Here is a 21,438-nt window from a genome sequence, read left to right on the forward strand (position 1 = left end):
TTGCTAAAATAAAAGTCAGTTTTCGGATGGCTAGGTCACAAGCTTTTGCTTTTCCTTCTCATCTTCTGCCTTTTCTTTTCATATGCTTTTAATTTTTAAGGAGAATGAACATATTTTCTTTTGTAAAAATGTATTTCGTAACTGAAAGTTTGTATTTGCTTTTATAATGGAAAATAAAATAACCTTTATTTTGAAAAAAAAATCAGTATTTCATACTTGTCATTTAAAATAGCACAGGAAATCCTCACCTCAAAGAAGAAGTCTGATGATCACTCTGGTAATATTTGAAAATAAACCAACTTTATTTGAATCAGTCAATACCAGTCAAGACTGGGGAACAAATTTATAACTGGTTCAGATGAGGAAAACACTCAGCAATATCTTCATTAAAAGGCATTTTACATTCATTAAGGCTGGAAAGCAAGTCCTATTATGTTATCACCACAGTTAAAGGTCTTGAGAAAAATCAAGTAACCATTGTTAGGAGTGTCTTTACAAAATCAAATGTTTGCTCTGTCATAAAAGCTAAGCATCTTTTGCTAAATTAGTTAACTCTCCAGCTTATAAAAGGGGAACGCTGGGTAGTCAGGAAAGTAAGACAAATTCAAACATCAGCTGGATATTTTATGTTTTAAATATATGTGAAATCTCTAGCTATATAACATATACCTTAGATAACTGGATCCTTAAAACTATGTTCTGCCATAAAACAGATTGCTTTTGTAGAAACACAGATGAGCCCAAACCCTCTAATGAGGCCATCTTTTATTTTCTGTTTGGTTAGGGAGGGAAGGATTGGACCTGTTTCCTTAAGTAATATTAAATAAACTTATGCACACTTGAATCATACCTAGTTATGAACTGAAAGTATGCTGAAACTAAGCTGGGAAAAGAATATTGACAAAGGGAGAGAAACGTGAAGGCAGGAGGCAGGCACAGCTGTTTGGTTTGGATGCTGAAGGGCGAGAACAGAAGACAATCGTCCCTGTGCGCAAAACGGGCCCAAGGCCGGCAGCGTGACTCCGTCAGTTCTCCCGACACCAGAACCAGGCTGCTTTCTTTACACGCAGACTTCTTTCTTTAATGCTTAAGATTCTTTGTAATGTCACACGCAAACATAAGGAAGTTATCCCTTGGGAATCGTGGTCCTAATTTTAACTCTAAGTTAATGCTTCGCCTTTCCAAGGAGGGAGACGCCCTGTGCTGGTGAAATGGCTCCAGGCCGGTGGGGGGGAATAGGGCCGAGACACACCGGCACCTCCTGGGTATCTGCTGCCTCTGGACCAGCTAAATTTTAGATACAGACTCCCAGGGGTTTCTTATGATGAAAAACTCTTACTAGACACAACTGCACCTTCCTGACTCTGCCTCCATTTCCTCCCCCCCACCCCCACCCAGATCTTGCTCATTCCTGAGACTCTCAGAGCTTTAGGCTCTATTCCAGGTGTGACCCATTTTGTGGCAATTCTATGATGCTTTGTATTTTCTGTCCGCAGTTGCCAGTGGGCACGGGTGTGGTGAAGAGCTTCCGTTGCTTCATTTGACAAATGCTAGAAAACATGTTTTTTTTTCTAATTAATATTCAAGATCCTCACTGTCCCCACCAGCAGAAGTCACCACTAGGGACAGCACCACTTCCTGAGAAGCTGAAACTAGTCTGAGATCCTGTGGCCAAAGAAACTGAGTGGTTTTCACTTCCAACTCCTTAGTTGGGTGCCAGAGAGCTGCATCCCTTGTTTAAACAAGATCCGCCTACTCGAGCCTGTGATTCTGGATTGTCAGGCATCTATTTGACTTCCTTTGTCAAGAGAGGAAGGCAAACAACGGAAGGCGCTATGCCGTGGACCAGTCAAGATTTTACTGATTTAGCTCATCTCTTATAGTTATTAAAATCTTCTCCAGTAGCTTCACTCTGGGCCAACCAGAGAGGTAGACAGTGCTGAGTAGGTGGGCAAATTCAACAGTCACTCAGAGTTTGACTCTTGTTCTGCCTCAGCCTTCCTCTCAGCTACCCCACAATAAAAAAGAGTGACATGACAGTCACAGGAGAGAAATAAGTAAAATATAAAACAGGAACGCAACCCAAATTAATCCCATTTCTGGGCCACACTGAAATGCTTTCTGAGGGATTAGTGTGCATTCAAGACCAATGACAAGAGTCACCTCCCGTCTTAAAATTCTGGAGCGGGTAGTCAAACCGCAAACCGCCGGTACTCCCTGAGCTGGTGCTGGGGACACCGAAGAACCTACCACACTGTTGCTGGGGTATGATTTGCTATGTGTAAGACAAGGTTATGGCCAAAGCCCCAGGAGACTGAAGAATCTAAAGAAAAATCTTTTTTGAAAAAAAAAAAAGAATCGGAAGGTCATGTTAACATTATTTAAAAATACTCTGATAAATCTGGTCATAAGATTTTAAATCTCTAAGTCAATAGTTGCATTATATGGTAATGTACTATTGAAATAAAAAGATATTCCTGAATTAAGTATCCTTCCATCGCTAACTCCTTCCCCTCTTTTAAATAGTTATAATTAATCATATAACTGCCCCCCCGCCTATTAATTTTGTTATTTATGTAAAATTAAGTCAACCACAGAAGGAACAGCTAGAAACAACAATATTGATTTGGTTTGGCCTGTTTGTTTTTAAAGCCCGGCCAGTTATTGGAACTCTGAACATCAAATCAAGGTTGTCCGTGTCTGCCAACCCCTCCGGGGCAGTCGGTCCTCCTGGCGTCCTTCTGTTTTCTCTGCTGCCCTGGCTCTGCTACACGGCTGTGCTTCAAGAACAGGGCCACCACCGTGGATCTCGGGAGAGCAGACTGCCCCTTAGGTCGTGGTGCCTGGGATGCGAAGGTCAGGGAAGGATTTCCCAGGATAAGAACATTTCACACAAATTAAAAGTCCTTTGGGATCATTCAAGCTTTCATTCCCCAGGAGGCCAGTTTGGGGCTTTTCCTTAAGGTAAAAGAAGGCTATTTCCTCACCAGTCCTCCATTTTAAACACCTCTAGGGACAGGTTTCCAGGGAGTTGTGGAAAGGATCCTTTAGAAGTGGAAATGAATCAACTCATTTTGCCTTTCAAAACGCTCAGGCTTATAAAATGTCCTACTGAGAAATTTCCTCTTCCTCAGTGGGCTGAAGGACACCCCCTGCTTGCTCCCCTTTCTGCTCTGATCAACGGGCCACTTTTTCCTTCAATGCTCCCTGGAGGCGGGTAGGTCCAGGGATTGCTTGGGTTAGAATTTGTTGATGTTTCTGTGGAAAAGACCCATGCCGCTCTACCCTCCCTGAGCCATGAGCCAAGTCCTGGGGCTCTCCAGCATTTGGGAACCTCACTCTCCGCCGACAGGCACCATAGAAGGGAGGATTGTTGAAGGTGAGGGTCTGTGGCGGGTAGCTTTCCTCACAGGGAGTTCCCTGGGAGAGGGAGTTGATGATTAGTTCATTTCTCTTAGTTTCCTTTGCACTGGCCCCCACGCTCACGCAGGGTGAGATTCTAAGGAGGTGAAACCCAAGAACAACAGCTAAGGAGAGCAATATTATCTAAAATAAAGTTTCCTTTTCATCGTCTGGTAGCTGAGTCAGATGGTAAGAACATTAACCCAGATGCGCATATTTTTTTTCTCAAGTTCAAACCACATGGTTTCCCAGTCAGAACGGCTCCAGGACTTTCTTCCTAAGGGTCCACGATCCTGCCACCTCCTCGTTGGGACTCTCATCCATCAGAGGCTGCGGTGGAATCCGTCTGGAGTGGCTGTCCGGGAGCACCCAGATAGCAGACCCGCGTCCAGAAACACCGTGAAGAGCCTGCAAAGTCATTTTTGGCCAATTCTTGGGTTTTTGCTATAAAGTTGGTAGTTACATGACATCACCAGTTCAAGACTTAAGTTAGATCATGAGACAGAAGACCTGTCCTCAAAATTCTCAGGGATCGTTGAGCATCATAAGGGACTCTTTCGTGTTCCCCCATCCCTCCCCCTCCCACGCACATCTGCTTTCTCATGGACCAAAATTCACTCGTAGATAAACACAGTCAAACCCAGGCATGTAACCTGCAACAAAGCAACCACCCCTAAGCAAGCAAACCCCGTGGCTGGTAGACCCCCATGGGCCTTTTGGCATCAACACTGCTCCCCTCCCCTCCCCACCCCAGTCCCCCCAGTTTGGAATTGCATGCCAATTTCCTTTTCTGGCAAGGCCCGGGCAGCATGAAAGCAAAGGTCCGTGTCAGCCAGGTGCACGGCAGCATTGCGACATTCACGGCACTGAGGTAAACTGAGACTGCACCCAGAGTCCCCAGTGTGCCCGGAGTGTCAGAAAGTAGTGAGCGACTTCAGGCGGGTCTGCCAGATGCCAAAGTCCTGCCTGCTAGGTGCCTCTCCATTCACTCTCTCTGTCTGCCCTCAGAGCAGGGGAGCTCTTTCTAATAAGAACTAAGATGGCATTTGTCCTTGGCCTTGGAGCTGCTGCCAAGAGGACAGAGGAGAGCATGGCGTCGCATGTTTCTGATGCATCTGGGGAGATACTGTGTGATATTGGCAGAAAGGGCCGGTTACAATCCCGTCCGTGGGTTCTCCAACACTGACCCCAAACACACAGAACTCAGACCAGGCCCAAAGGCTGAGAGTTTGACTACTGCTAGCATTTCTGCTGGCAGATTCCTGTGTGAGCAGATGGGGTTGGCGCTGACCTTCACAAAAGACAGCAGGTGGAAGTTCTAATGAAGCCAGCAAGGTGTGGCCTGACCAGAAAAGAGTTTCTCAGGGTGATGTGGACGAGGAGTTTGTGAAGCTGGAGTCCTTCGGGAGAAGCTGAGCTCGTCTGCAGCAGTGATGGGGCGTGGGGGGCCGTGCTCAGGGTCGGTTGAGGCGCTTAGCGACATCGGCGTAGGCCAGCTCTATCTCTGAGTCGGCGGCACAGGTGTTGGTGAACTCGTCCCGGGCATAGGCGTTCTTCAGGTACCGCCACAGGCCCGTCATCTCGGCCGGGAAATCGTAGTTGCGGTATTTCTTGGCCACAATCTGCAACAGAGAGGGCAGGACAGAGATGGAGTGAGGGCATGAAGCAAATCACCGAGAAGGTGGCAGCGGCGTGACCCAGGAGTGCGCCCAGTAAAACTGCCTCCGTGCATCGCGACGGGCCAGCAGCAACGTGTCTGTGACGCAAGGGGATGGTTCTGCCTTCTCAGTGTATTTTAATTCATTTTGCTTTGTACTATTTGATATTTCTTAACCTAATAGAATTTGTCCTCTGACCTCGTGATTCGGCTTCTAGGGATTTCTCCTTAGGAGATAATCATGTATGTATACAAAGATTCAGCTGCACATATGTGATCGCAGGACTATTTGGAATGGCAAAAAAAAAAAAAAAAAAACGGTACACAACACAAACATCCAGCAATATATGAGTGGAAAATACATTATCATACGTTAATACAGTGGTATCCTGGAGAGCCATTAAAAACGATGCTGTAGAGGGAACTCCAGTGATCTGGAAAACTCTTCAAGCTAGATCATTACAATTAAAGTGCAGCATGACATATCTGGAAACATTTGTATGATGACTGGAAGTATATGTACCAATGTATTACCAACGGTTATGTTTAACTGACAGAACTATAGTCAATTTTTTTTCTATTTTCACTCATTCATTCTCTTCTACATAAGCATCCTTATTGATAAAAGGGAATAAAAACATAAAAAGTAAGTTAGACGTTGGAATGTACATCTAGGTTCAGGGTGTTGTGTGGCAGTAACAGCGAACAAGTAGTGATTTCTGTGCTCTCCCTCGTTTGCCAGAAGGGGGCTGTGGACCCAGGCACCCTGGGGAAACTGCGTTGGTGCTGAGAGGAACGGAAGCACAGTGGTTAAAAGCAGGGGCTCTGGGTCCCAGCTGGCTGGGTCTGCAATCCTGACTCTACTGCTGAACAGCCACGTGACCTGGGGCTATTTACTTAACTTCTCTGGGCTCCAATTCTTTTATCTCTAACATGGAGGTAAACAGGACCAACCTTCGAGTAATAAATTAGTTAACACACAGGAACGCTTATAGAGGTGGCTGGCTCAGACTCAGGTCTCAGGAAACATCACCTATGATTGTAATTCATTGAGACCCACCTTTTACCCATTTGCATGTATTCCTTCACAGAGAGGGTCAGGGTGGTCTCTTTTATAAGGTGTCACTAGCCAGGGAGCACTTCACAGACGTGTGACCTGTGTGGTCACGTGGACCACACACTCAGAAGGGCCCTGCTCTTGGCTTAATGTTTTGTCGTCAGTGTCTAGAAATTCTGAATGTTTTGTTTTTGCTGTGTGCACAGGGGCCTGGACATTGGCTGGTCCTTCCTCTAGCCCACCGAGGGTTGGGGTGAGGATAGCAAAGGGTAGCCTCTTCCCCAAAGCACTGCCTACTGACTCCTTCACTAGAGAGGACCCCAGACCACTGGCTCCAGCATCCTCCCACTCAGAGAACCCCCAGGTCAGCCAGTCTGGGCTCTCATCCTGTTTGGCTCCCGGGGACGCTGTGCTGAGTGAAGGACAATGCCAACCTATTGCATGGAAAGCTCAGTCTCATAGCTGTGCTCACGTTTCCGAGGAGGGTGCATTCTCCCCCTCCACTCCCCTACATCAGTTTTGCTCTTCTTCACAGCACTAAGGTCTCTTCTATTCCAAATCACAGTTACTGTTGCAGTGTCTCTCCCACCTTCCTAGGCGTGAGCAGCACACGGACGGGAACCACAGCTTCTTCATTTCTCTTCCCCTCGATAATCTCGATAATGCCCTCGGCAACAGTAACCACACAGCAAACACCTGTTTGCTATGTGCTCTCCTCTAGGCGCTGCTTTGAGCGCTTTAAAAGCTGCTTAAATCGCTAAGTAACTCTATAAGGCACAGTGTATTATAGTCCCATTCTGCAGATGAGAAAAGTAAGTTAAAGACGTTAAGTAGGGATTCAATAAACAGTTATGTTTAACCTTTCCCATCTTCAGATATCCTAACATCAAAATGCATTCAGTGTCAAATGTAATCAAATTTCCTAAGTTTAAAGACTGAAGATCCTTCGCCCTGAGCCAACTGAAGCCGCCGGAGAGTGAGTGGCTTACACAACGTGACACAGGAAAAGAATTAATTCAACCAACACTGTGGAGTAATCACTAATATTTACTACAGTCCCTGCTTTCTAATGCACGGTTCTCTCCTCTTTGCCGTTCAGCCCTATGTAAAGGAAAAAGGAATAGCTCTACTCAGAATCCCTCCAGTGCCGGTTATTATGCTGTTGTTGCTTATCTCCAAACCTACCCGTGCATGTGTCTGCTTCTTTGAGGTGCTGGGGCTGAGACAGTGCAAATCACACTTCTGCCCTGCCTGCTGCTCCCTGTTAGGCTCTACCAATGGTGGGCACTAGAGAGAAAGGCCCGAGGCTGGAGGGGGTTGGTTGTGGTTGGTTTCCTGTTCCTGTCAGTCTTTTTTGCTCCTGTAACAACCACTGCATCCAGTTTGCTGTTTTGCCGGCGCTCAGTGTCTTCACACCAGCTCAGAAAAGGCCAGCACAGAACAGTGACCCCGCTGCAGAGGTTGGGTCCCAGTCCCACGGGCCGTCTTCTGAGCTTGCCTCCCCCCCGCAGAGGTCCAAGGCCCCTCACTGAAGTTTCTGAGTTTTAATAATTCTAGCCTCTTCCATTTGCTGTGCCCCGCCCTGCCCCAGAGGTTGTAGATGCCTCCTAAAGGTGGAACTTCACTGTAGATTTTGTCTTCCTCATTCTTCAGTACTTACTACTTTTTTATATTAAATTCTCTCCGTGAAGATGACCAGTTCGGGGTACCCCCTCCAAGTTGTGTCCAGCTTAGTTGTGGCTAATCAGCAAAAGTGAGGGATGGAATCAGAGTCCTTCAGCAGGACACCGTCAAGAGGAATTGCGGGGGCCAGCACCCACCCAGTTCTCCTTGGTCTCTCTCTGTTCACTGCAAGCTAAGGGTCCCCAGATCTGCCCTCAAGCCTTGGAGGAGGCAGCCTAACGAGCAAATCCGCGCAGCAGAGGAGCACTACAAACTGACGCACAGAGCAGCCTCAAGTCTCGCCAGGACGGAATTTAATGGCAAGCTTTTATACCATGAGTTTGAAAACAGAAGAAATGCAATCTATGAAAATATATTTGTGTTTATATCTGTTGGCTGCAGAGGCTGGACAGATCACAGTGCCAGGCAAGGGTCCCAGGGGAGGCGACGAAAGGCCCGCCATGTCCTCCCTGCCTGAATCTGCGGACCTGCCTTAGTCACAAAACTGGTTGTTTCTTCAGGTGTTGGCTTGACCTGGGGAGATGTGACCTAGAAGGGAGCCAGACAATGAAAGTTCAAACCAGGTAACCAGGCACTCAGTGAGCACGTGGGCCAGAGCCACTTGGCATCCAGGGATGAAGATGAACTTGAATGAGAGAGAGAGACAGAGAGAGAGAGAGAGAGAGAGAGAGAGAGAGAAGGGGATGCATGAGAGTGAGGGGTGAGGATTTGCACAGGAAGCTCTGACGTTTGCAGGAACTTCCATGCTCATGTTCTGAATTTGCTCTTTCATATGCAAACACTTAGCTCCCACAGCCCAGATTAAGCTCTGGCATCCTCGGAAGCTGAGCTGGAGGCGTGACTTGGCTCCCCCTTCACTCTTTCTGCACATTAGAGGTCTGCCAGGTCTCTGGGATCTGATAAGCTGCATCAGCAGAAATCCAAGGAGACAGGAGGCCAGACCCAGCCTTTGTCCCGTCGCAGGCCATCCCCCTTCTGATCCCCAGCCTCTCCCAGGGAACCACTCACTGAGCTTCATCCAAGGACAGGGCCGTAACTTAGTCTTTTAGGGCTTGAAGGAGCTGGAGAAATTGTAGGATGAAGCATGGGCCCTGGAAGATCCATTTGTTTACCTTATGCACCAAGCGGTTCTTGAGTGGGCGGCCAGTATATGTTTGAGTGAGAGAGAACAAAGAAGGATGGAAGGGAGAGAGAAAAAAGGAGCGAGAGGGAATAGAATCCACATCTCTTCTTGTAGGCATGAGAAAAATGAATTCCAAAAAGAGTGAATGACCTGCCCCAGGCTCGTGCTGCCAGCTGGTAGCAGATATAAGACCAGAACTTGGGTCTTCTGACTTCTAGAAATGGGGTCTTCCCGTACTACGATACAGTATGACTGAATTGGAATCATATTGTCCTGAATGGTGCCATTGTTCCTCAGGAAAAGAGAATAAAGGATGTTTTGGGGGTGGAGGGGGTATGCACTAATTAATAACTTCAAAGAGAGGTGGCCGGACCTACAATGGACCCCTGGCTTGGCCCTGAACCTGAAGTGTCTTCATGTTGACGGGCTCCACTTGCCCAGCGCACCGGCACCGGCATGCATGCTTCCCTCCCAGCCCCCAGCTCAGACGGAGCCCATGGGAACACCAGTGCACAGCCAGCTAAGTGATTTCAACTCAGGCTGGCGTGTGCTGTGGTTGGAGGGAAGCCTGCATATCTGGCCCAGGACGTCAGCTGGAAAAGACAGGCAGATATCCAGCTGATGAGTGATTGAATCTGATTCCTCTCAGAGACAGGTAGACAGAAACTGGGTACATAAAGGCACAGCTAGATGATAAATGGGCACTTAGGAAAGGGCCACATACAGTGACGCTGAGAGAGGCCCTATCCTCACGCAGCTCGTCGTCTGGCCGAGACAACAGACGGAAGCGTGTGTGCAAATAGAGAGCAGTCTAATTCTGTGACCCCACTGCATTTTTCTCCAGGTGGAGGAGGGTCAGGAAAGCATGTGAGAAGCGTTATTTAGCAAACTTTCGGGGACACCACTGCTGTCTTCCAATGAGGCGAAAAGAGCAGCCCTGTCCTGTGTTGCTGCAGAGAACAAAGGGCAGCAGGGAGGCCGTTCGGATGGCTGTGTTAATCATCAGTCGTCCAGAATGGTAAGGCTGCCTTGGGAGGCCGAGGGCCCTTCGTCCTCAGAAATCTGGGGTCACTGCAGCACAAGAGCCTGTCACAGACGCACGGAAAGTGGTCCAATTTGGGGTGACCTCGGAATTCCTTTCTTCCTAACTCACAGACCTTAAGATTCGTATTGGAAAGGGTTATACTACCTGTGGAAGGTGGTCAGAAAGCAGAATAGTAAAAAACTGATGCCACCTCTTGCAGCCTCCATCTCAACTGACAGATGAGGAAGACGATGCCTGCCCACCCTACGGGGCTGCTAGAGGGAATGAGGGGCAGGTCTGAGCACAGAGAAAACGTGTGTACAGGGCACATTTAGTGCAGATGGTGGCCAGTGAAAACCTACGCGGAATAGGCAAGGAATAGACTTTGGAGTGATTAGGACCATATATATTTGATCCGACAACAGCAACCACTACATGTTGAGCCCTTACGAAATGCCATGCACTTCATGTATATTACTCTCCCAGCAACCCTAGAAATAAGCAACCGATGCCTATTTTACAGTGAAATCTGAACCTCAGATTGCCTCTACAGCCGACACGCAGTGGAGGCTGGCTTTGGGACCTTATTCATGCGACTTCACAGCCCAGGCTCCCGACCAGCAGGTGGCCCTGTCCTTGGCTCGACCTCACAGGGGACCCCAGTCCGAGATGGGGTAGGACCTGGCAAGCACTTGTGTGGGTAGAGGTCTCTTACTTTGACCACATGGAGCTTGGGCAACAGGTTGCAGTCGGCCAGGGTCAGCTCGTCCCCATCCAGGAACTTGCGCCGGGACCCCTTGTCATCATCCCCATGAGTGCTGGCGTCGATCTCCTCTGGCAGAGGCGTGTTCAGGTAGTCATCCAGTTTCCTCAGAGCCTTGGTCAGGCCTCTCTCCAGGGCTGGCGGGGAACCACAAAAGAAGTGTCAACCTTGTCACCAGATACAGCCCCAGTCCTCAGAGCAAAGCAGCTTATCCCGAACCCCATCCCCTGCCCCGTCACCCTGCCAGCTCCCCGCACACTACAGATTACTTGGCAGCCATTAGCACGATGCAGTAGAAGAGTATCACATGGCCTGAGAAAGCAAGCCTTAACCAAACAATAGACACTAGCTCGTCTTTTCTCCACACATATATAAATAGATAGATAATAGATATACGAATAGAAGCAACCACTAGCATATATATCAAAGCTCAGTGCTGCTTGTCTTCAGAAGACGCAACAAGAGTCAACTTTCTTTTTTCTTTTTTGCTTATGTATATTTTTCCAATATTGCACTACTTACCCGCACAATTTTATATAAAGAAGGGCTGTTAAATAAATAAATAACAACTGTACAGCAGTCCCAGGACAGAGATATACACTAGGTTTTGTGGAAGCATTAACTATGGCCAGCCCCACCTGAGAAGGGAGGGGACAAGTCTTCCAGGAGGACAAGATGTAGGAGAATGAGGGGCCCTGTTTGCTGCCCCCGGAGAACCAGAGGGGATGAGGGAGACATGTTTGAGTTTAGCCTGGAGAAGGTTGTTGCCCAAATCAGTGCTATCCAAAGTGGAAGGGCAGTGCCTGGGCAGTGGGCCCCACCGGACATGTGCTGGTCACGGCTGCACAGAAGCCTGCCAGGGGTGTGGCTCCAAGGATAAGCATGTATAGGAAGATGATGCAGCAGATGACTTTGACAGTCTTGCCCCCCAAAATTATGTCTTCAATCATTCCTTTAGTCACAAGAGCAGAACAGAATACTTAAGAGGAGAACTCCAGAAAGTCACTCTCACTGAGTGGACCACCCAGAATCCCACAGACCATTCCGGCTCCAGAGCACCAACACAGCAAGTGTCCACCCGAGCCCAGGGAACGCAGGTGGCGCAGGTGGCTGGCTGGCTGCGTCACTCCTTAGCCACTGCACCTGTGTCATCAGCCCCGTCTCCACCAGATGTTTCTCCCAGACTCTGGTTTACAACGGGACCCTGAGGTCACAGGAATCGGTCCTGATGTTAATTCCAGCAGATAAAAAGGAGGTGCTATCCCTGGGAGAAGAGCTCATTGGACTGTCTTTTGTTGAAAATTTCCCAAATGTGCTCTCTGTTAGCCACTCCTCACATAACCTGTGTCTGTCTTTTCATAGAAGGCCTTTTGTTTGAGACAAAGAAATGACACCAGCCCAAGACAAATCAGTTGAATGCTGACTGGAATGTTTAAAAACAAGCTGGAGGTTGGACATGGTTTCTCAATACTTCCCTCTCACTGGTGTGGCACTTGAACTTGTACTTCATCATCTGCTTTGTGTTTCCAGTTTGAGAGAATGGAGTGAGCAAGGCTGGGAAAAATGCTTGTATTCCCCCTAGTGATTGTCTAGACTGCGACGGGGTTGCAAACCTATTCAGGGGAGCAATAGCAGAGGGTGGGTACTCAGCAATACGTATTATGCTCCCTCCTCCTCCAAGCACTTGTGATTTATATTGGGTTTGTTTGCTTCCTGAAATGCTTCTATCCTTTTCAGTTTTAGAGAGTATGACAAAATCTTAATTATAATGAAGGAAAAAATCTAATAGAGTACCTATTGAAATTTGACCAACTGACAGCATCCAAGGGAAAAAGACATATGAAGGGAAGTGAAACGTTGCCAGTTCTGATTATCAAATGCCTGTTGGAGACCTGAGCGGGATGCCACTCAAATCTGTGCCTGAGTCACCTGGTCCGAGAACCACTGAGACATTTGGTAAGAGAGGCCTAGGACAGCAACTGAAGCTCCTTGGGAGGGTTGTTCTGGATTGTTACAGAGTAGCCACGGGGTTGAAAAGTACAGCCCAGAGACTATACTCAGTAACATTATAATAACTCTGTATGGCGTCAGATCGACACTGGTTTTATCAGGGTGATTGCTTTGTAAGTTACACAAACGTCTAATTACTGGGATATGCACCTGAAATTAATATAATGTTGTATGTCAACTGTGATTGAAAAATCCAACAGTATCTTAACATTTTTTTAACTATCTCTCTAGTGATAGCTCCAGGTGGAAGGGTGAAATGGACGATGGGTGTGGTTATTGCCTTCTGTCACAACTGCGACCAACGTGTAACGCCCCACACCGGCCATTCTGAGAACGTCCTCTCTGTGTCGGTTTCATCAGTGACATTCGTGTTTTGGACCAGGAATGTGAAGGTTCAGTTGGTGATAATCATGGGAGGGAGAAGACGAGATGAGGCAGCAGGGATGGGGCCCTATGGCCTGGAACTAATGCTGTGTTTAAATTTTGACCCCGCCCAGGGTGAATTTCATGGGAGGCTGCTAAGACTTTCGCTTCAAGGTCCCATAATTGCATGGGCCCCTTCCAAGGCCTTGAAGTTGACTTTAAAAATCCCTTATTAGTACTCATTGTATTGGCTTCAGATCCCACAAATCTTGGAAACATCCCTCATCTTGGCACTTGCTAACTGTGACCTTGGGCAAGTTTCTCAACTCCATCGAGCTTTTGTTTTCTCATCTCAGCTATGGGACCCAAACAATCTAACCCTACAAAGCCACTGTGAGGATTAACTCAGGTGACCCGGGACCCACAGTAGGACGCCCATTCAAGACAGCCACCGCTGTTGCATCACCACCTGTGACAGTCCCCCTGCTCTCCGTCCCTCACCCCATACCCTTGGTCAGCATGTCCCTAAAAAATCCAAACTGTGGCAGAGAATGAGAGATTCTAAGAAGCTCCAAGTATGAGGTCCAATCCCCGGAGGAGGACATGAACAGCCGAGAGCTGAAGCCTTGCTTCTCTTGCTGATTTCACGCACAGCCACAGCCTGATCCCCGTGCCCCCTGGGGACCCTTCTCAGTGACAAGCCGTGTGCAGAGGCGCGGCCAGAGGGAAACAGACGCCACAGGCCTGTGCGCTAACACGCTGCGTATTATCGAATAACAAACGCCAGCGCCAATACACTCCTTGCCAGTTCTTTTCCATCCGAGCTGCCAACTCACTCCTCTGACCCTGGCTCAATCTGGCATTCATAGAACTTAATTATCTCTTTCGGCTGACGGCACCCAGGTCATGAAACCGTTGATGTTGAACTTTCTGCTCTGGTGAACGTGAGGGGAATATGAAAGAAACCAGAGTAACCAGAGGACGTTAATTCCTGCAGTGTTCGCATTTAAAACCCTCACTCCAAAAACGTCATCTGAGTTGCGGGATGGGTTACCCTCAGACCGCAGCCAGGGAGCCGGAGGCCGGGGGACCCCAGGACTCGGGGACACTAACGTCCCAGGCACTTGATGGATACCCAGTCCTGTAACTGCTTTCTTCCCCTTTCCACCCCACCCTCCCCGTAAAGATTTATTCCGTACCACACACAAATGCACTGGGTAAAATATGTGATGAGGAAACAAGGGGGAATAGTTCATAAATATTCTCAGCCATATGCAAACAATCTCAAATTTATTTTTCTCTTTTTTAAGGAGGGAAAAAAATCCACCCATTCCATGATCACTTCCAGATTCATTGAGGTTGATATTACATAAGACCCAATATTGTTTTCTCGTCATAGAGAAATAATGACTTGGAAACGGCAATTTGAGCTAAGAAAATAATATATTCTTACCAGGGCATGGAGGCTGAATGGGGACCCGGGAGCCAAGACTAGCTCAGCCTCCAACGAGCTCTTGCAAGCACAGCTCGGCCCTGGTTCGCTGGCAGGCTCTGCGCACCAGGGGTGCGGATCGGCACACAGCCATGCAGACCCCTGGGGGCTTGGGTTCACTCGCAGCAGAGCCGATGCCATAGGTGGTCTCTGGAAGGACTGGCTCTATGGGCCCAGGTTGCCGTACTCTCGTTCTCTCTGGCACATGAACTCGCAGAGATATAAGAACCGAGGATCTACCCCTGACAGATATGTGCAGCCTGCACGGGGGTCTGTTCAACTCTCCGTGGAAGAGATCGTGGCTGTGGGGGGCTGGTCCCAGTCCAAGCACCTTCTGCCCCTCTGTGTCCCTCTCACGTCTCTACTCTTTTTCCCCAGCACAGTGAGAAATACACTTCCTGCGTTTCTGAAGTGGACCGGGATGTCTATGCCATCTAGCACTTAAATACACAGCGAAGCCCCGGAGACGGGCATCGGTGTGCGTCTCCATTTAACAGATAAAGAAACAGGGCTGGGGCTTGTCAAGGTGCGCACACAGGTGCAAGCAAACTGCTCAAACTGCTGCGGGCGTACAAAGATGTGCCTGCTTTTGCTTTTAACTGTGTGGTTTTCCTACCAGCTTCCAGCCCTTGTGTGGTGGGAAAACAAGTTCAGCCTAGTGCATTCTGGATTATAACCTAGTCTGATGTAACAATCTAGAAGTCCCTCCAGAGACCTCTCAGTCGCTCTTGAATGAAAATGCTCATTTTCCCAGACAGCCTCCTTGTCTGCTCCTCTCCCTGAGTGCATGGGGGTGGGGAGCCTCCTGTGACCTCACGGCACCGAGAGCGAGTCCTGGGACCTTTGGGTAGCAGGTTTTGGGGATGCTAAGACAGGTCTTGCATCTCTTCCCAGTTATGCTGAAGCTCTACTTCCTCCCAGAGTAACCACAGGACGTTGCCCCAAAGGTGATGGTCAGGGCGGGCTGCTGGCCTCCCTCCAAAACCCTGGACAGCTACCACAGCCAAGGGCCCCATGGGGTTTTATAGACAGGTCTCTAGTTCCTTGACCCCCTGCCCCTCTCTCCTCCCTTCATCCCCACATCCCCTGGGCAGAAGGGGCGACCTTTCCTGTTCGTTTTCCTTGGTCAAAGAGCCCGTCAACCACAAAGCAGCAAGCCTCCCTGTGAGCTGAGGCCTCCTGGCCTGGTTCTCACTGTGCTGAGATGAAGAAATAAAGGAATTTAGGACATTTTAAGACAATAGCTTGGCTTGCAAGGCTACTGTGTTGTTGAAAATGCTATTTTGAATATCAGAAGCTAAATGTTGATTTCTTTTTTCTTTCTTGGAATTCCTCTAAAGAAACCCTCATCTCTCATGGGGCCAATGGATGCCTAGGACAGATTAGAATCATGAGCTCAGAAAGGCAAAGAGAAAAATATTTTCAAAATAGTAGCCCTACTGGAGGAGTGAGAAGGAAAACCAGGATTTAAAAACAGGCTGTTGGTTTGTCCTTTAATTCAAAGTCTCTGGTTATCATAACCAAAGGGGAGGGGTAATGGGGGCGAGGGGAAGGGTCATCAAAGAACATGTATAAAGGACATATGGACAAAGCCAAAGGAAGGTAGGATCGAGGGTGGGAGGTGAGGATGGCTGGGGTGGGGGGGAGTGGTGGTGGGGAAATGGAGACAACTGTACTTGAACAACAATAAAAAAATAAGAGAGAGAGGAAAAAGAAAGAAAAAATAAAAACAGGCTGTTGGATTCTAAAATGTAAACTTCTTCCACTCTGCAAGGTGTCTCTGGGTACCAAGGACCTTCCCAGGGTCCCACCCACCGCTCACCCCTGACAAGGGTGTGGCCAGGAGAGCATCTCTCCTCCCACCCTCCCTTCCAGCTAATCTGATAACGCCTTTGTCCTCTGCTCCCAAAGCCTCCTCATCAGCTGGAATTCCTGGTGCTCTCAGGGGCCGTGACTGGGCCGAGAAGGGGAGAGCCCCCAGGACCCTTCACACCATCGCTCAGCAACAAGCGACCACTCCACCTGGGCTCGGACTGACACTGCCCCGTAGTCAGTGTGCCAGCAAAGCCTCGGGGTGAACGGGAGGCAACCATTAGGGTTTTGCCTATGAAGAAAGAACTATCTAAATATTGAGAAACACCCAGAGGACCGAACAAAGTTTTTACTTTTCATCCTCTCATTTGGAATCATGTCGATATAACCAAAGGATGAAAAAAACAAAAAGCACAGCTGTGGTCCAAGGGAGACTGTGGCCTGTATTTCTCTGGCCATCCCATATTCTTGGAGAGAATGTACAAAGATGACCGTCCATACTGACACTTGATCATTTGAAACACGAAAATAATGTCATGGGAACGAGAAAATCAAATCATAAGGATTTAATATCACCTTTCCCTCACCTTCCAGAGGAGGAAGCCTTTCTTTAGAAGCAGAGACAGGTCAGATTGCAAGACGCCTGGGGCCACGAGCCCAGGAGACAGGAGGGCTGGAGCAGCCAGGTCCAGGAGAGTTCGGAGGGTTGAGAAGAGGGTACTAGGCCAAGTAGGCAGACAGGTGGATGCTGCTGTTTTGAGGCAAGAGGGAGGTGCTCTAAGGTTACATTTAGGACATTTGGCTTTGAGGTGGGAGTGTAATTCCCTGCCCCGCACGAAACCTTCTGTAAAGATCTACATTCATGTTCCAGCTTGAGGAATGAAGGCCGTGGAGCTTTTCTTCCTTGGAAACAAGAGACGGCATAGTGGCCCAGTTACACCTGAGTGACGTGAGAATGAATGACCACACAGAGGCAAAACGATCAGGCAGGTGGAAACTGGGGGCCACACCCTCTGATCCACGATGACCCTTCGAGAACACGTAGCAAGTTAGGGGTCCCTTTGTCTCTTAAAACGTTATCTATGCTGGGCCCGTACCACACACTGAGGCAGAAGTAACACAGGGGTGTGGAAGATGGGAACTGGGCTTTCCTTCAGGTTTGGTTGGCCCTCCTCTGCTGCGCCCGGGCCCTCTGGCTATGTTAGCATGTCACAGGCTCCCCTGAGAGGCCCTGTGACAACGACACGGTGGCAGAATGGTGCACTCTGGTGTCCGAGAGAGACCTGGGTTTGGATGCTGGTTATCGTTGTTCACAGGTCGTTGCTAAAGCATCTTGTACTTAGTCTGGCGCACAGTGGGACTTAACAGAGAGCTATTGTTACCATAGCTGCAGAACTTAAGTTGGTGAGAGAATGGGAAGGACGGGGAGAAGAGTGAGAGTCTAAGAGCAAGAGACCAACTCCAGGCAGACGCGTGCGAGGCGAAGCTGATCCGAGTACCTCGTAACTTCTGGGTGCAAGGAGAACCCTGGAGCCCAGAGGCTGAAGCTCACTCTTGCATTTCCCAACACGTCCAGGACCCCAAGTCTCCTGGAATCACCTCTTTGGGTTTGGCATTGTTCACTCCAGTCTACGTGGATGTGTCTGATTTTCTTGGTCTAGTAGTTTGGAGATTTCATATCTACCTTTGCCATCAGACCAAGGACCCTGAACCTGGCCTCACAGCCAGCGAGAAGGATGTTGTCAAATTGGCTCTGGCTGTGGAAGACCCAGGGCTCCTATGCGGGAAGCAGTTCCCAGGTCTCCGTTTCTAGGCAGTGGTGAAAACAGGAAAGGTGGAAAGACAAACAGTGGTTTATGAGAAAGTAAGATGCAAGGGCAGCTTCAACAGATTCCCCACTGTTCCCTCCAGCCCTGTCCTCGGGGCCTGAGAGGAGTCGGCAGCCTGTGCTGCCTTGGCTATTATTTGTTTGTTCCAGAAAGGAGTTCGGCCTTAAATGGGAGGGTGAATTAAATGACAAACTCCAACCGTTCTTTCCCATAAGAGGCCAGTAAATGATTCTTTACCCCCAAGGCAGGATTCAAGTCTCACAACTACAGTGAACGGGGATATAGGGCACCGTGGGGTGCCCCCACTCCCTTTCGGCGGTGGAGATAATCCCCCAGCAAGTGGGGCACTCTGGTATTTTCTGAAGAAGAGATAGATCCCTGTATAGCTTCCTCCCTGCAAAGATAGGGGGTCATTTGAAGAATCATCTTTTTTTTATACACAAACCAACCTGAGATGTGCTCTATATCCAGAAGAATTATTCCCAACAACAAAACATTTTTCTTTCAGGGCAAGTCTGTGTTTAAACACCAACAAGGTAAAGAATTTAAATCAAGTTCAGCAAGCCCTTCTTAAGATTTTTTTTTTTTTTTTTTGGTATAAAGGGAAGTATGGATAGTATAGACAATTCCTGACTCAGATAATTTTCCGAATCTCCTAAAAAGCCATAGTAAATTGGAAGAGAAAGATAATCACTGAGGTCTTCACATTTAGTTGTGTGTGCGCACACAATCTGTGCCGTGTGCGCGCCCCAAATATTTATTTGTCAGCAGGAGGAGAAAGAGAGGGAGACTGACTCTGAATGGAGCCAGCCCCGAGGGGAAACTGCAGAAACTCACCAGGGAGGGTTGCTGCGGGAGCTAAGGTGTTCCTAGTTAGGAAGCCCGGCCCGGGCTTCAGCGATGGGGCGGTGGCGACCCCTGCTGGCAGAGCCTTAAAAAACTTCTGCATCTTTTACAGGGAACGTGTATGTGTTTTCTATTAGGCTTTCCAGAAACTCATAAATGGTTGTAAAATCCATTGTGCTAATAGAAAGAACGACATAAATGCTGACTGAAGCTATTAATGCTGGTTGTAGTTTATGTAGCAGACTGAATCAGGCTGAAAACTGTGAGTTTTTTATGGCAACTTTATAACAGGTTATTTTTTAAGTATCAGGCCATAGATTAGGTTCAGTGCTGATGCCCAAGCATTTGGAATGAGCTGATCAGGGGAGACTCTAACTTTCTCAGCGGTCATCTGTTCCTGTGTTTAGACCTAGAGATTTTCTGCCTCCACTCTCCTCCCCTCCAAACACTCAGGCCGAAGTGATTCAACCACATTTTGTCTTATTGCGTCCTCAAACGCCCACATCTTTTATGTAAGAACCATTAACGAATTTAAAAACTGCCACCCTGCCACCACAACTCTGAATTTAAATAATTACTGGTTTTAGTCATTCTGTGAGCGTCCTAAACTCTCTTGCAGCTGCCCATTGTCTCGTGTGTCAAACATGAGACGCTCGTGTCCCTTGGGGATGGATGAAAGGACCCCATGAGTTTGGACCAGCCTGCCCTCCTGCAGGGTCATTAGGACCAAAAGAGCCAGATGCAGAGCCCAGGCCACCACCAACCTGCACCTTTCTGCCATCGGACACAGGTGGGACTGATGTCAGGTCTCTGTGGAGCACCCCCGAGGGCCGGGTGTGGCACCCCTTGACCCTCCCGCATGGCTGAGTCCAGTGGGGAAGCTGGGGTGTTGAGTACTTTCAGGGAAACACACAGGTAGTTCTTCAATCAGCATCTGTTGGTTTATGGACTGATTCCTAAGTGAGCCACGCGCTCTTGTTTGAAAACTCAGCACCACACGCGTTGTAAGCAACGGGCTGTATTCAATGGGTGATGGGCACAGGTCAAGAGCACAAGCCACGGGGCCAGCAGCCCGGGTCGGGATCCTGGCTGTGCCACACACTCGCTTGGGCAGGCTGCTTAGCCTCTTGTGCCTCAAGTTTCCACAGCTGCAAAATGGAAATCCTAACACGACACAGGGTTGGGGTTACCATCAGTCAGTCGTGCCTGCAGAGGGCTTCCACGCCGTGCCCGGCACGCGGTGAATGGTTCGGTGTGCAGTGTGTGGTGATGCCGGTGTATGCAAATCAAAGCTACGACACAGCTGAGAAGTGCTTAGGACGGCAAGAAAAGAGTCTGCGTGATATATACGGTTCTTGACTCGTCCTCCGTCCGCCCTGAGGAATTGCAGTTTTTTCTTGTGTTCTCTGCTGGTCCTTTCTCTCCGACTCTGCCGCTGTGACCACAGCCCCACCAGAGTGAGCCTTCTTCCCAAGAGTCGTGGAATGGGCAGCCTTAGAGCGGAGGCTCAGCGGGGGTGGGGGTGGCCGATGCTTTTGCAGAATTGCCCAGATATGCCACAATGGTCCCCCTGGCTTCCTTGCTCAGAGCCATTCTCTGGGTGCCTTCATGCGCCCCCACGCAGGTCACAGTCGGGGGCACGAAGCTCTTCACTGGTTGATTTAGTTGCACAGCTTCTGCTATGTGAGTCTTCTGCCTTCCCAAATTTGAAGTAAGAGTATAGCAGATTAAGAGAGCAATTTACATTTGCTTCCAAAATCTATGTGGTGTAATGACACAGATTTGATCAACCTCAAAGGAGAGTTTGAAGTACTGTGTCTTGGCGGGGGGGGACACATAGCTAGATCAGATAGTTTCACCATAGTTTTTTTTTTTAAATACCTTGAACTGAAAGTGAATTATATGCAAGAATTCATTCTTACCTTCTCTGTTACTAATAGAACCCAGATTTTTTTCAGAGCGGCAATATGCCTGGTCAATAATATCTTTCTTTCCAGAGTCCCAGACTTTCAGCTAGATGAGGCCCAATGACCAAGTTCTGGCCAATGAGATGTAAGTGGAAATTTATGACTAGGCTTTTGGGGAAAAAAAGAAAGACAACACCCGGCTGGCGCTGCCTGGGACACAGATGTAATGTCTGGAAGTGGAGCAACAATTCTGTGACGTGAGGATGACAGTCGCACACTAACGACGGAGAGCCAGGTGCTCTAAAGAACCAGATCCACAACTTCTTTGAGCAACTATGCTGCCTGGAACTCTCTGCTCTCTGGACTTCCTGTCATGTGAGAAAGGCAAACTCCAATAAGAAGTAAACATTTACAGAGAGTGCTAGAACAGGGCACGGCACATAGTAAAATGCTATGTAGGTTTTTGCTAA

The 21,438-nt window shown here is 48.5% G+C and overlaps 1 protein-coding gene across 3 annotated transcripts in view; it reads right to left on the reverse strand.

The window, feature by feature from the left end:
- Nucleotides 1-278: 278 nt before the first annotated feature.
- CLIC5 (chloride intracellular channel 5) overlaps nucleotides 279-21,438 on the reverse strand; it is a 151,260-nt gene continuing 130,100 nt past the window's right edge. For all 3 annotated transcript variants that reach the window (XM_024557763.4, XM_053913791.1, XM_024557764.4), the window contains 2 exons: nucleotides 10,662-10,846; nucleotides 279-5,024 (listed from right to left, as the gene is read on the reverse strand). In XM_024557763.4, the coding sequence (XP_024413531.3) occupies nucleotides 4,857-5,024; nucleotides 10,662-10,846 (353 nt within the window). In that variant the 3' untranslated portion in view covers nucleotides 279-4,856. The remainder of the gene's footprint in view (nucleotides 5,025-10,661; nucleotides 10,847-21,438) is intronic.

This window comes from Desmodus rotundus, chromosome 11, assembly GCF_022682495.2.
Source record: "Desmodus rotundus isolate HL8 chromosome 11, HLdesRot8A.1, whole genome shotgun sequence".
NCBI lineage: Eukaryota > Metazoa > Chordata > Mammalia > Chiroptera > Phyllostomidae > Desmodus > Desmodus rotundus.